The 14955-nt window shown below is 42.7% G+C and overlaps 1 protein-coding gene across 2 annotated transcripts in view; it reads left to right on the forward strand.

Annotated features, from left to right (window-relative positions):
- LOC123968738 (WD repeat-containing protein 26-like) overlaps positions 1 to 14955 on the forward strand; it is a 66409-nt gene that overhangs the window by 20795 nt on the left and 30659 nt on the right. For both annotated transcript variants that reach the window (XM_046045662.1, XM_046045663.1), the window contains exons 6-8: positions 4468 to 4624; positions 5949 to 6087; positions 6193 to 6333. In XM_046045662.1, coding sequence (XP_045901618.1) covers positions 4468 to 4624; positions 5949 to 6087; positions 6193 to 6333 — 437 coding nt within the window. The remainder of the gene's footprint in view (positions 1 to 4467; positions 4625 to 5948; positions 6088 to 6192; positions 6334 to 14955) is intronic.

Genomic DNA, 14955 nt, shown 5'->3' on the forward strand with positions numbered 1-14955 from the left:
AACATATTCTCCATCACCCAGCCAGGTTTCAGTAAGACAAAATAAATCAATATCATAATCTGATATTAGTTCATTTACTAGTACACCTTTAGAAGAGAGAGATCTGATGTTTAAGAGTCCACATTTAATTTTCCTATTCGTTTGCACTATTGCTCTTGTGGTTTTAATTTTTATGAGGTTTTTATGCACAGCTCCTCTTCTGTTTACCTTTTTAAATAATTTCGATGGTCGGGGGGCAGACACCGTCACTATAGGATTTTCACTAAGTAACTCCTGAAATGGAGGAGCAGAGAAGTGTGTTAGACTGTGACTCTGCGTAGGGTTTTGGGTGGGTTACTGCTGAAATAGAAGGGCAGAGAAATGTGTTCGACTGCGACTCTGCCTCCTGTTCTCAACTCTGGGTTGTCGCTCAGAAAACATATCAATCCTACCCGTTTCAACTTGCTTCAGCAACAGGATGCTTGTATTTTCACCTTGCAGTGACAAATTAAGTCCATTCAGCTTTTCAAATATGCAAGACAAATATGCTAGCCTTGTTAACCAGTCAGGATCAGTGAGGTGGTCAGCGAGCTGGGACCCATGCTCCATCAGAAATAGGCGCACTCATACAGGCAGCACATTCCCTTGCGAAAGCCACCTGACTTCTGTATGGAAAAAGCAGGCCCTCATGCTCCGATCCCAGTTTGTTACAGAGAGTGGCAAACAGCCTGATATTGAGTGGTCGTGCTTTTATATAGTTCACAATTTTTATTGCAGTCTCAAGAACATGTTTAAGTTCTGGGTCAAGTGTTTTTCTCTGTGAATAATACAATGCGTGAACTTTACGTGAGGCGCCACTTGTAAGACTCTTGCTTTAAGTCCTTTCTTTCTTCTTCTTCTCTGTGCACGTTCCCTCCAGCGGGGTGCAAAACAGCATGTCCTCGTTAAGTTTTCTGTCAAAACTGTATCTGACGAATACAAGCAGCTGGGCAGAGTTTGATATATCAGTTGTTTCATCTAACTGTAAAGCGTATTTACCTTTCTTCACTCTGTCAACCAGCTGACACTTTATGAGATGTGCCGGGTGATAGTCCCGCTAGACAGCGGTACTGATTCTAGCTCTCGGACCAGTTTATCTCCATGCATAGCCTGACTTATAGCTATAGCAGCAGGTTTGATAAGGGTTTCCACGACCGTGTGTGGCTTTTTTGCCTGTGCAGTTAAATATGCCACCTCATAAGATGCCTTTTGGGGGCGGCACGGTGATACAGTGGTTAGCACTGTCGCCTCACAGCAAGAAGTCATGGGTTCAAACCCCGGTTGCTCCAGCCTTTCTGTGTGGAGTTTGCATGTTTTCCCTGTGTCTGCGTAGGTTCTCTCCAGGTGCTCCGGCTTCCTCCCACCATACAAAGACATGCGGCCTAGGTTGATTTGGTGACCCTAAATTGTCCTTAGGTGTGAGCATGAGTGGTTGTTCCTCACATAAAGTGGCTGCGATGGACTGACAACCTGTCCAGGGTGTACCCCGCCTTTCGCCCAATGCCAGCTGGGATTTACTCCAGCCCCCCGCGACCCTGTATGCAGGATATGCAGTTGACAATGGATAGAAGATGCCTTTTGAGCTTTGGCAGGGTTAGGACTTTCTTTTGGCCTAGCAACTCTCGCTCCTTTCGCTGGAATAAATCTACTGGTTTATCAGCGAGAGATGGGTGCTTAGTTTTCAGGTGTCTTAGCATTTTTATGTGCTTTCATGTGCAAGCACCTTGGTGCACACTACACATGTTGTGGATGTTGTACTTCCTTGACGATGACACATGTGAATCCATACTGGATAAATTCCTCTCAATACTTTTGAGGCTTGGAGGAAGGCTGATCCGACTGCTGATGGACGTCCTTGTGCAGACGCCGGTCTCTACCTTTACCAGAGGTCGATGGCCTTTCTGACGGTGGTGCTTCTCTGCTCTCCTCCGCTGGTCTCTCCGCTGCCCTCTCTGGTGGTGGGCTCTCCGGTGGGGTCTTTGCTGGCATCTCTGCTTTGTCTTTGGTCATTTATTAACCAACGTTTAATTTTGACAAAAATGATGTTCTAAGAACCTAAAAATATCCTACGTGCACATGTTAGAATGTTTAGCGTGGCGCTGTAAATTCACCTGCTGTCAGAGTGGTCAAAGAAAATCAAAAGAGCTGTTGACTTTTTTAATTGGCTTGGTTTTATTTTAAATTTAGCCACTATTTTTATCTTGTGTTACAATTATGGCTAATATATGCTATTTCTAATCATTTTAAAATTTTTATTTTATTTCTGGAAATCACCTTGCGACCCCCCAGTGGGTCCCGACCACCACTTTGGGAATCACTGTCCTACATGACATTAGCATTTGTTTCCTGTCTAGATTGTGTGTTGATATGATTCATTTGGATTAAATGCATAATCGGAATCTCTCTTACACACATTGAAATGAGATTTTCCTCAGCTGAAATTTTCACAAGAGTTAACATCTTAATCTATGCATTTAGTATATTATTTTGTTAATACTAGTGCTGGGCAATGACTCAAAATTTTAATCGCATGATTTTCTTGCAATTAATCGCATTGTTATGTGCAAAATTGAATAATGAATTCTAAAGTAGTGTATTGCGCACTTTTAATTTAAATGTACTGCTATAGACACAAAAGTGCAATTGCATTTGCGGGTTCCCACCCCCACTCGGGCTTGGAACCCTAATAACTGCGTTAACGTGAGATAAAATAATTGTGTGGGCGTTATTAATTATTATTATTAATAACACATTAACGTGCCCATCCCCACATAATGCATATCATGAAAATGTAGACACTATTAAAACATCATGTAGCCATGATGTAGTCAAAAAACGTCATTCATTAAAAACAACTTGAAACAAAGTTGAAAACAAAAGAAAGGGAAAATGTAAACTTTCCAAAGAATAGTAATTTTTTTTTTATTTATTATTGTCTTTGGTAATATTTAAACCATTTTACACCTTGTGTTGCTTGTTGCACGTGTACAAATATCTTTCCAGCCAGCTGGAATTCTGCTTCTCTGAAGATACACAAACGTTTCTGCAGACCTACGTAGAGAAGGGTGTTATGGGTAACTAGATCGCAGAGGCTTGCAGAGTTGCAGACACACACACCTCCCAAAACTCAACAAGCCGTTCCGTGGGTTGAGCAAGTTGATTGGTTGTTTATAAAACCCTCAATTTGTCCTGCTATTCCACATCACCCTTAGCAATGACAGTAATGGATGGAACCATATTGCACCTGGTCAGACGTACACTGAACTGACTATTGACTGTGGGTGGTTCTTTAGTCTTGTTAAACAATTTGACTATGGATGAGTTTCAGAAAAAAATATTTAACAAGCCTTTCAAAGCACCAAATCACCATAGAGGTCATTTAGATAGCTGGGATTAGTTTTTTTAGAGAGGTGAGGAAGTGGCTAAAGATTGCAGTGAACAATGTTGCCGGCTGGTCAGTGTCGGCTCTGAGAACGTCTGCCAGAGAGACAGCTCTCTACAGACGTTGTATGATCCAGCTTTGTAATATCCATGTTTTCAGTCGCAGGCCCTGTGGTGTGTGCGGCTGCGTGGGACTTCAGAGCATCACAGATGGTGTATCCACCTGTGGCTTCTGGTTGAGGAAGGTCCTGATGGTCGCTTTAGGAACAATATTGTCCACTAGTTTCTCTATAGATCCCATAACAGAGTCCATAAACATGTCCCAGCCTGTGTCACTCAGAGCGTCCTGAAGTGCGGCCTCTGATTGGCCTGTCCTCTGAATCGGAGCTTGATTATAGGCAAGAGGAAGATGGGGGCGTGGCCTGATTTGCCAAAAGCAAAGCGCTTTGTACCCATCCTTGTACTGTAGCGGTGGTCCAGGTGGGGCATGTAATGAGTTGCTGAAAGTTTGGCAACACCTGACGGAAATTACCACTATTAAATCGCCGGCCACTGTGAGGGCTAAATGGTTAGCCTGGTAGATAGTGGGCAGGACAGTGTCCGTGTTATTCAGCCTGTAACTAACATCCGTAACTATCTATCTAATAACAACATTTATTCATCTAAGGTGGCCTTTTGCAGCAAATAGTGATGATTACATCATCTAGACTATGTTGATGTAGACAGGCCTGAAAGTACCATTCTACATGTTAATTGCACATATTCTGTCGATCACCTGCACCTTCTAACGGAGGACGGGAATATCTAGCTGCAGCACATACACTGTGTCACTAACAGTCAACTCCTGTTGGGAGGCGGGTTCAATATGGAGACCAAAACAACTAAAGTATAACAAGAAGTATAAAATGTATAACAGAAACAGCCATACAAATGTCTCGATGACCACGTCTGTTTGCCTATGCTCATCCCAGAGAAACAGAATCCAAGTAACTATCAAAGCTGCTTGATGTGTCATGTGTTGGTTACTATATGTTACAAACTAATTTGAATCTTTCTGTGTGTATGCAGCGTACCTGCCTCCATCTGTGATGCTGCCTCCTCGCCGCCTGCAGACTCTGCTGAGGCAGGCGATGGAGCTGCAGAGAGAGCGCTGCCTCTACCACAACACCAAGCTGGACAGTGGACTGGACTCAGTCTCCCTGCTGCTGGACCACGCCTGCAGTCGGTAAGAACCCACACATACTGCTTCACACCAGGGCTCCACCTAGGCTGACTTTTCTCTGCTTTTGAAAAAAATCAACTCGCATTGTCATTTACTACTGTGAGACACTATACTACACAGTGGGGAGAACAAGTATTTGATACACTGCTGATTTTGCAGGTTTTCCTACTTACAAAGCATACAGAGGTCTGTCATTTTTTATCATTTGTACACTTAAGCTGTGAGAGACGGAATCTAAAACAAAAATCCAGAAAATCATATTGTATGATTTTAAAATAATTTATTTGCATTTTATTGCATGACATAAGTACTTGATACATCAGAAAAGCAGAACTTAATGTTTGGTACAGAAACCTTTGTTTGCAATTACAGAGATCATACGTTTCCTGTAGGTCTTGACCAGGTTTGCACACACTGCAGCAGGGATTTTGGCCCACTCCTCCATACAGACCTTCTCCAGATCCTTCAGGTTTCGTGGAGTGTCGCTGGGCAATACGGGCTTTCAGCTCCCTCCAAAGATTTTCTATTGGGTCCAGGTCTGGAGACTGGATAGGCCACTCCAGGACCTTGAGATGCTTCTTACAGAGCGACTCTTTAGTTGCCCTGGCTATGTGTTTCGGGTCGTTGTCATGCTGGAAGACCCAGCCATGACGCATCTTCAATGCTCTTACTGAGGGAAGGCGGTTGTTGGCCAAGATCTCGCGATACATGGCCCCATTGATTGAGTGTGTGGACAGGTGTCTTTTATACAGGTAACGAGTTCAAACAGGTGCAATTAATACAGGTAATGAGTGGAGAATAGGAGGGTTACTTAAAGAAGAACTAACAGGTCTGTGAGAGCCGGAATTCTTACTGGTTGGTAGGTGATCAAATGCTTATGTCATGCAATAAAATGCAAGTTAATTATTTAAAAATCATACAGTGTGATTTTTGTTTTAGATTCCGTCTCTCACAGTTAAAGTGTACCTATCATAAAAATTACAGACCTCTACATGCTTTGTAAGTAGGAAAACCTGCAAAATCAGCAGTGTATCAAATACTTGTTCTCCCCACTGTATGTAGTGTGGCCGATTCCTGCTTGAGTGGAAATAATATTTTGTTCAGTTTATAAACATCTATATGAATCTGTTTATATGTAGAACTTCAGTTCATGTTAGGGGTTTCCCATTGCCAGTGACTGTAGTGTTGATCAAGTCTGCAATAAATATATTTCAATTAAACTATATCATTGGCAGTCATAAAAAAATACAACCATAAGTGCTGTTATGTTTTATTTGCATTATGAAGCTTGTTGCCTGCCTGATATGTTCTTGTTCCCAATCTTTAGGAAACAGTTCCCTTGCTACACTCAGCAGATTCTCACTGAACACTGCAATGAAGTCTGGTTCTGCAAGTTCTCTAACGACGGCACAAAACTGGCAACTGGGTCCAAAGACACCACAGTGATTGTGTGGCACGTCGACACAGTAATCAATCATTTACTTTTCAATTTCACTTTGAAGCAGGAAGATGAGTCGTGTGTGAAAGTTGAAATAATTGGGTAATTGACTGGTTAATCTGTTGGTCGACAGGAAACCCAGCAGTTGAAGTTGATGAAGACTCTGGAGGGTCATGCCTATGGTGTTTCTTACCTAGCATGGAGCCCTGATGATGCCTATCTGATAGCATGTGGTCCTGATGACTGCTCCGAGCTGTGGCTGTGGAATGTACAGGTACAACATCTCTTGCACAGGTGCAGAATGGGCAAGTGGGTCTTCTGGTCACTGGCTTCTAACCTTTCTGACAGTTCTAACTGACTGGTAGGGAATCTCTGCCATTTAAGCGTTTTTTATCAAGGTGATGGATACAGCTTGGTTGGTTAATACAACCTCTGCTACAATTATTATTACTAGTCCTATTGTCATTATTGTTTTTATTATTATCATTAACCTTACGATTACTATCATAAACATTACTATAAATACCAATGTACCATTTTTCATTCAGTCTATAGCAACATCACCTTTACTGTCTGTACCTCTGTGTGTATATTGTGTAGGCTGCCCCCCTCTCTCTCTCTCTCTCTCTCACTCTCTCTCACCCCCAACCGGTCGAGGCAGATGGCCGCCCACCCTGAGCCATGGTTCTGCTCGAGGTTTCTGCCTCTTAAAAGGAAGTTTTTCCTTGCCTCTGTCGCCTAGTGCTGCTCTTGGTGGGAATTGTTGGACTTCTGTAAATAGCATCATAGAGTACGGTCTAGACCTGCTCTTTTATGAAAAGCGCTATGAGATAACTGTTGTTGGGATTTGGCGCTATATAAATAAAATTGAATTGAAAAGTTTAAATTGAAATCATCTTATTAGGCTATAATATCAACCAGAACATTCGGCACTGATCTGCTGTATTTTATGTTGTCATAAATTAAAAATAGTACCCATTTTTTCCCTTACATTTAACGGTATAGTCCTATGATGACAGTTTTAGGCTACATTTGAGATGCATTTAGCCTAGGGCTGGACAATAAAATATAATTATTTGTGATATAATTTTTTATTATATTTTACTTAATTTTACTTAAGGATATTTGTTAACAATGATTTTATCATAATTATTTTGAATGTTCTACCTCAGATTTGTGAAGTGGTCCAATGTTTGGCATCAAGTGTGGACCATAAAGAAAAGTTTAAACCACAATTAACAATCAGGTGTCTTCAACTTGCGCTTAGGAGCAAAAATCAACCTTTAAACTCGAAAGAAAAAATGATTTGATACTTATCGTGATAATTATTGATATTGAAAGATATGAAACTTTTTATTTATTAATTTAGCCTAATGAATGTTGTGAAGATTAGTGTACCAAGATTTCCCTGTTTGTACTACCGGATCATTAATTGTCCATCAGTATTTCTTCCATCCATCCATCCATCGTCAACCGCTTATCCTGCGTACTGGAGCCAATCCCAGCTGGCATCGGGCGAAAGGCGGGGTACACCCTGGACAGTTTGCCTGTCCATCGCAATCAGTATCTCTAAATATATGCAATTTTAGTGAGCCAAGCAGTGGGGAGAAAGACCATGATGAACAGCCTGTAGTTAGTGTGTTCTCCAACCAAACACAGTGCTTTGTCCACTGCCCGGTTTAAACCATCACTGCGCGCACACACGCACACAGAAGAAGAGAGAAAATTCAGTTTAAATAAAAGTATTTTTTGCTAACAGGTCCTTTTTGTATGTATTTCATTATAGATCATTAGTTTGTGTGACTTGAGCGTTTGGTTGTGTTTAGGTGTAATTTTGGTTTGAATTACCATAAATAAGCTCCATAAAAAGAAACAAAAAATGATGGGATGATCAGCGATTCACCTCCCCATAGAGACCTCACATGAGCCATGCAGTCATTTTTTGGGATTGACAGGGCCCTATAGAACCTGGAAACAAGTTTTCTGGCATCTGCGTTCTGGCCTCCTCCACAGTATGAAAAGAACGGATCGAGTGCCCCAGAGGGTGGGCTGAGGGATGCAGGGATGGAGGAGAGGGTCAAGGGATGAGGGGTAGGGATCGAGGTGTGATGGATGAAGGGTAGAGGGGAGGACAGGTGAGGGATGAAAGAGAGGAGTCGGATCCGTGCTGGTGGATGTGGGAATGAAGAGCAGACCGGAAATTGGAGTTCAAGGCGTGGTCTTAGTTCCCGAATCTAATTAATAAAACTTCATAATAGCTACAGAGGCATGCAATTTGGTGGTGTTTAATATCTGGGACCGCCAGGCCCCCTTCATCGAGAGGGCGTTGTAGCGTAGTGAGTTTCAGTCTGGCCCTTTTATTTCTCCAAAGAAATGAAGATAAAGAGCTATTTAAAGCAGAAAGTGATTTCCTTGTTAGAAGAGCCGGGATCATTTGAATAGGGTATAACAACCGTGGACTTGTATTCATTTTGAAGAGGTTTACTCTTCCCAGAAGAGATAAAGGCAAAGATGTCCAGCGAGCAAGGTCCTCTCTAATCCTGAGAATTAGAGGCACAAAATTGGTTTTGTACAGACCGGAGATGGAGGGGGTGATACGAATGCCCAAGTAGACAAAACCCGACGAGGACAAGCGAAAAGGGGTAGAACAAGTCGGAGACCTGGACATTGCCTCGGACTTACAGAAGTTGATCTAGTAACCTGAGAATTTCCCGAAGGAACTTATTATCTTTACAACTCTTGCAATAGAAGGCTTAGGGTTATTCAGGTAAAGAAGGACATCATCCACATAAAGCAAAATTGTATGCTGCAGAGGACCCACTTCTATGCCAGTCACTAGTGTGTCAATCCTAATGGCCTCTGCTAAAGGCTCCATGGCGAGAGTGAACAAAAGGGGTAAGGCTGGACAGCCTTGTCTGGTGCCATGCCTTACTGTAAATGCTGGGGATCTCATGCCAACATATAAAAGCAATATCCATTTAATAAAATAGCTACCTAAGTTAAATTTAGAGAGGACTTGTAACAGGTAGGGCCATTCAATCCTGTCGAAGGCCTTCTCTGTGTCAAGGGAAATCACAAGACATTTGGCCTTCAAGTTTGTGCCATACTGTATAAGGCTAAGGAGTCTCCTTATACTATTGTAGGAATTGTGACCTGAAATGAAGCCAGTCTGATCTAATGAAATTATATCTGGGAGGATACCTTCGAGTCTTCTGGACAGTAATTTAGCAATTAGTTTTCAGTCCACGTCCAGCAAAGAGATTGGCCTATAGGAGGCACAGTCGTCCACAGGTTTGCCTTTTTTAAGATTAAGGAAACGTTAGCATCCATCATAGTATTGGGAAGAGCCCCAGAATCAAAGGAGTGAGAGAACATATTAAGTCAGCAGGGACTGAAAGGCTTTATAAAATTCAGGAGTCAGACCATCCGGCCCTGGGGCCTTATTATTTCATAAATTACATATGGCCTGTATGACTCCTTGTCTGGTAATAGGCTTGTTAATTAGTTCTTTCTGGGTATCAGAGGCTCAAGGAAGAATAATGGATGACAAGAATTTATTTATCAGAGCCTCAGAGTTACAGTCTGACTCAGAATCATGTTTGCATTCAAAAAGTTCTAGGAATGAATTCTTGTCTTTTATAGCTGGGATGGCCTGGGATCCAGCCTTTGCCTTCACTAGATTTGCTAAATATTTACTCTGTTTGTTCCCAAATTCGTATGTTCTTTGCATGGCAAACAAAATCGATTACTGAGCCTCCTTAGTAGTGGCATCGATTTGAGGCCTCAGCTCATCGGATGGGTTTAAGTCAGAATCTCCCTGCAGTTTGTATAATTGTTGTTCAAGCTTCTGTTGTTCTGCCCTCTGCTTTTTCTTTAGGTTTGCTGAGAACGATATAGTAAGGCCTCGAAGGAGACTAGGAGACACACCTGGGGTGTGATTTTCAGCAACAAAATATTTAAACTGTTCAGTTAGATATGATTTAAAGTTTGGATTTTTGACACGACTAAAAACATAGGGGAGTGATCACTTATAATGATATTACCGATGGAGCAGGAACACATCCTGTGAAGTGCAGATTTGTGAGTAAAAAATTATCAATTCTAGATGACTATTTATGAACATCAGAGTAAAATGTATATTGTCTGTCGGTGGGGTGACGAGTTCTCCACTTATCAATAAAATGGATGTCCCTGCAGCAGCCAAGCAAAGACCAGCACTGCTAAACATTACTAGATCTATCCAGCTGCGAACAACAGTTAAAGTCACCAGCTACGACCAAGGTTTCAACAATCCACTCAACAACAAGAACAAGGAAAACACCTTAGTGAAAAAATCTGGAGGGTGAACAGGGGGGGCATAGACATTTAAGTAGGAGCCAGTGTCTCCATAAAGTGTCTCTCTAATCATAACATACCTGCCTGATACATCAGCTTTAATTTTCACCTCCGTCAGGGGTAAGGACCTATGAACCAGGATAGCTACCCCTCTACTCCTAGTAGTAAAAGAAGAGTAATAAACCTGGCCCACCCATTCTCTCTTTAATTTTGAATGTTCGCTGTCATTTAAATGAGTCTCTTGGATTAGGGCCATTTGTATTGTATTTGTAAGTATTTTCTTACATTTAATAGGGTCCTGAATCCCATGTACATTCCAGGAGCATAGTCTAATCGTTGTGTCATCTGCCATAATCCCAATTAGTGTATGCAGCAAATCTGTCTGGATTTTCAGGCGCTACATCAAGACTGAGTACAAAAGAACTTCTAATCAAATCAAAAGTAAGACATCAGGACAGTGTGCAGATAAACAGAACCTCAGCCCACACACCCCTTACACCCCAAACGAAGCGTCTAATGCACTTTACCCTGTGCATCCTAACTGCACTAAGCCAGTGCTCCAAATGCAACAATATGTAGCAACCTAACGTCTAGAAAAATACTGTCATAGAGAGGCTGCGTATACACAGAACAAAACTGAAATAAACATGCTTTTAACCCTCACCATATTCAATCAGGTAAGAAAAGAAACTGATGGCTTAAAAGATGGATAAATCAGTCTTAAGACGTTATAGAACAAATTTAGGCCGTCCAGATAGAATCGTATGTGAGACTGTCATAAGAATAGACAAACAAACCAGGAGTCCGTGGAGAGTCACTCGTCAGCGGCAGCGCCATCAGCCTGACCCACATGGGTCGGAGCTACGGTCTCCATGTAGAATTTCTCTGCCTTCTTCGGTGTAGCAAAACTATATCTTCCATTGATGTCTATGAAGATTCTCAGTCATCCAGGTCATAGTTTGTTGTGTTGTTGGATATATCTTCCATTGTTAAATGACACCTGTAGCCGAGCCGAGAACAGTAGACAGTATCTCACGCAGGCAGCCCAGAGTTTTCTGTTTTTAGAGACCTCAGTTGTAAAGTCTGGAAAGATGTTCACCGGTCGCCCACGAAAGGTAAGCGGGCCCCTCTCCCTGGCCAGCTGGAGAATGCGCTGTTTCACTCTGAAATGCTGTACCTTAACGATCATTGGTCTGGGGGGAGTGTTTGGGCCTGCGTTGGGCCGTGAGGCAAGGCGTTGTGCCCGGTCTAGCATCTCCGGCCCACCAGGGATATCCATACCCAGCATCTCAGCGAAGAAATCAGTCATGAATGATGTGATTTGTCACCCTTCCATGTTCTCTGGAATACCAAGCACGCATAGATTCTGGCGCCTGCTCCTCGACTCGAGGTCCTCCGTTTTAGCTATTAGCAGCTTGTTGCACCTTTCCAAGGCCTCACATTTGGCCTTGAGTCCAGTAATCCTGTCATCACAGGCTTGTAGCGAGGTTTCAACCGCAGTAAGACGTGAACCAAATGACTCCACAGTAGTCTGCAGGGTGTCAGTTGAGCAACGTGTCTCACCACCGAAAGTTTCAATAAGTTTTATAACTGCAGACAAGGATGGGTTTTCGTCGCCCTGTCTGGGTGATAGTGGAGGGTTAACGTTAGCTTTCTTGCTAACATGCCGGGACGAAGCCCGATTTGGACGCTCTTGGCAGGAGCTACCTTTCCCAGCCATACCAAGATGTGTTGTGGACTGTCCAAAGAAGGACACCACACATTTTCAATTTCAGTTTCAATTTCAAAACACTTTTTGCCCCCATGGGGCAATTGTGAGACCTGTAGATTAGTACAAGTTAAATAAAAAAAAACCCCTCATCTTTCATAATAAACATAGCCTAATATATTAATAAATAAATAAATGGACATACATCAACGTTGTCACCAAAGTCCAAAGCAGCATTACTAAATTAAATAAAATACATTATCAAACAGTATTATCAACATTCATGTACTGTATAGGTGGGTTGTAGTGTGAATAAATTAAAGGCATATGTAGCCCTCTGCATAGCAGATGGCTGAGCTCATAGTCCAGTATTGCAAGTATTTATGAATCAGTAAATGAGTGAGCGTGTCCTTGTATGCATGAGTGTGTGCAGATGAGTGAAGGAAGTAGTGATCGTGGTGAGAAGAAGTTCAGGGATGTTTGGGAATTTAGGAGCTGGACAGCCTTGGGTACAAAGGTTGCCCTTCTCCTCTGAGTTCTGCAGCCTGGACAGCGCAGCCAATGTCCTGAGGGGAGCCACTCACATGCAGGGAACAGAGCGTGTGAGGCGTCCTGTAAAATCCTGCCAGCTAACCTCAGCATCTGCTGCTCACATACAGTGAAGAGGGCTCTGACTGGAAGTCCAATTATTTTGGAATTTTGGAGTGATATAGTAAAACCAGCAGGAGATGGAGAATGTCCTAACACTCTCAATGAAGGAATAGTAGAACGTTTTGAGGATGACATTATTGCCCCCTCAGGAGATAGTGCCACTGCTGGCATTTCCTGATGATCTCCTCAGTGTTCGAATTAAATTTCATTAGATTATCGAAGATTGTGCCCAGGTACTTGTAGTCCTCAACAATTTCTACAGGCTTCCCATGGATAATGGAACAGCCTGCCACAGCCAGTTCCCTCTGCTTGTTGGAAAAGGTCACCACCTCCTTGGTCTTGTTCACATTTATTTCCAGGCAAGATTTATCACACCATTCCATGAAGTCCTGAAGAGCTGAGCTGTGGTGCTGTAGGGAGCCTGAAAGGAAAGATAGGAGAACTGGATCGTCAGCGTACTTAATCAAGTGACAATTTGGCTGGGCGGACCTGCAGTCATCAGATGATGCGTCATTGACCAGGACTCTCTGTGACCTGTTGGTAAGAAAGTCCATTATCCACAAAATCAGTCGGTCATCTAGGTGGAGAGTAGAGAGTTTCTCAGCGAGAATATGTGGCTGCAGGGAGTTAAATGCTGAGGGGAAATCAGCGAAAAGGAGTCTGGCTGTCGTGTTGGGAGAATCTTTGTTTGTGGATGGTGTCTGTACTAAAAACCTTTGCATCGTCCACCCCTCTACCTGCGCGACAAGCAAACTGAAGTGGGTCCATCTGTGAGTCTGCTATCTTGATAATATGATTTTTGATGACCCTCTCCATAGCTTTCATCACCAGAGAGGTGAGAGACACTGGCCTGAGGTCATTCATGATCTTGATAGTACCTTTTTTTTGGTATTGGAATAACTGTGGAATCCTTCCACAGCTGAGGGACTGTGCCACCATCCAAGGATCTCTGGAACAACAACTGGAACTGTGCAGCTGCTCAGCACAGTACCTCAAAGTACGACCCTATTATCCGGCCCTATTGCTGTATTGACTTTTGTCTTCCTGAGTGCTCCCACTACATCCTTTATGTTAATAGTGAGGGAGGAGGAGTCATCAGGTTTGAATTTGGAGAGGACTTCCTTTAGCTGAATGCTATTTTCTGTCTCGAACCTGGTGAAAAAGGAGTTGAGGTCATTGGGGAGTGATGCTGGGCTGCTGCCTGCAACCTGAATGAGCTTGCGGGAAGCGGGGACAGTATTCACAGCTGCCATGTTCTTAATACCCTGCCAAGCTGTCCGGAGGTCAGTTTTGTAAATGATTGTTCCACCTTGTCTTTATATTTCAATTTAGCAATTTTTATGGCACGCTTAACTTCTCTATTAACCTCCTTTTTTCAGTTTCAGAGCCAATGAAGAACACCCTCTTTTTCTTGTTGAGGATTTCCTTTAGTTTTTTATATCACCCAAATTTGTTGTTAGGAAAGATAGTAACTTTTTTGATGGGACAATAGTGTCCACACAGGAGACACTTGCTCATTAATGTTACTGGATGGCGCTATCAGATTATTCCAATCAGTAGCTTCAAAGCATCCCTGTAGCTTGTCAATGCCATCATCAGTCCACTGTTGAATAGTTTTGACCTTTTTAGTCCTCCTTACAACCAGCAAGTAATCTGGTGCCAGAAAAATAGTGTGGTGGTCAGCTGAACCAAGAGGTGGTAGGGCAAAAGATTTATATGGCTGTGGAACTGAGCCATAGCATTTATTCAATGTCTTCCCCAAACGCAGGTAGTGCAGGTGACATATTGGTTAAATTTTTTTTAAAAGTTTATCAAGTGAACAATGATTAAAATTGCCCAAAATGAATTTGGGAGAGTCTGGGGATATAACTTCAAGTTTTTCTAATGTCCTCTTAATGTGTTCTATGGCTGTGGTTGCATTCACTCTGGGATGAATATATACCAAAATTAAAAAGAGCTGTGGAAACACACAGCCAGGGCAACTAAGGAGTGGCTCCGTAAGAAGTATCTCAAGGTCCTGGAGTGGCCTAGCCAGTCTCCAGACCTGGACCCAATAGGAAATCTTTGGAGGGAGCTGAAAGTCCGTATTGCCCAGCGACCACCCCGAAACCTGAAGGATCTGGAGAAGGTCTGTATGGAGGAGTGGGCCAAAATCCCTGCTGCAGTGTGTGCAAACCTGGTCAAGACCTACAGGAAACGTAT

Source organism: Micropterus dolomieu, linkage group LG03 (genome assembly GCF_021292245.1).
Source record: "Micropterus dolomieu isolate WLL.071019.BEF.003 ecotype Adirondacks linkage group LG03, ASM2129224v1, whole genome shotgun sequence".
Classification (NCBI taxonomy): Eukaryota; Metazoa; Chordata; class Actinopteri; order Centrarchiformes; family Centrarchidae; genus Micropterus; species Micropterus dolomieu.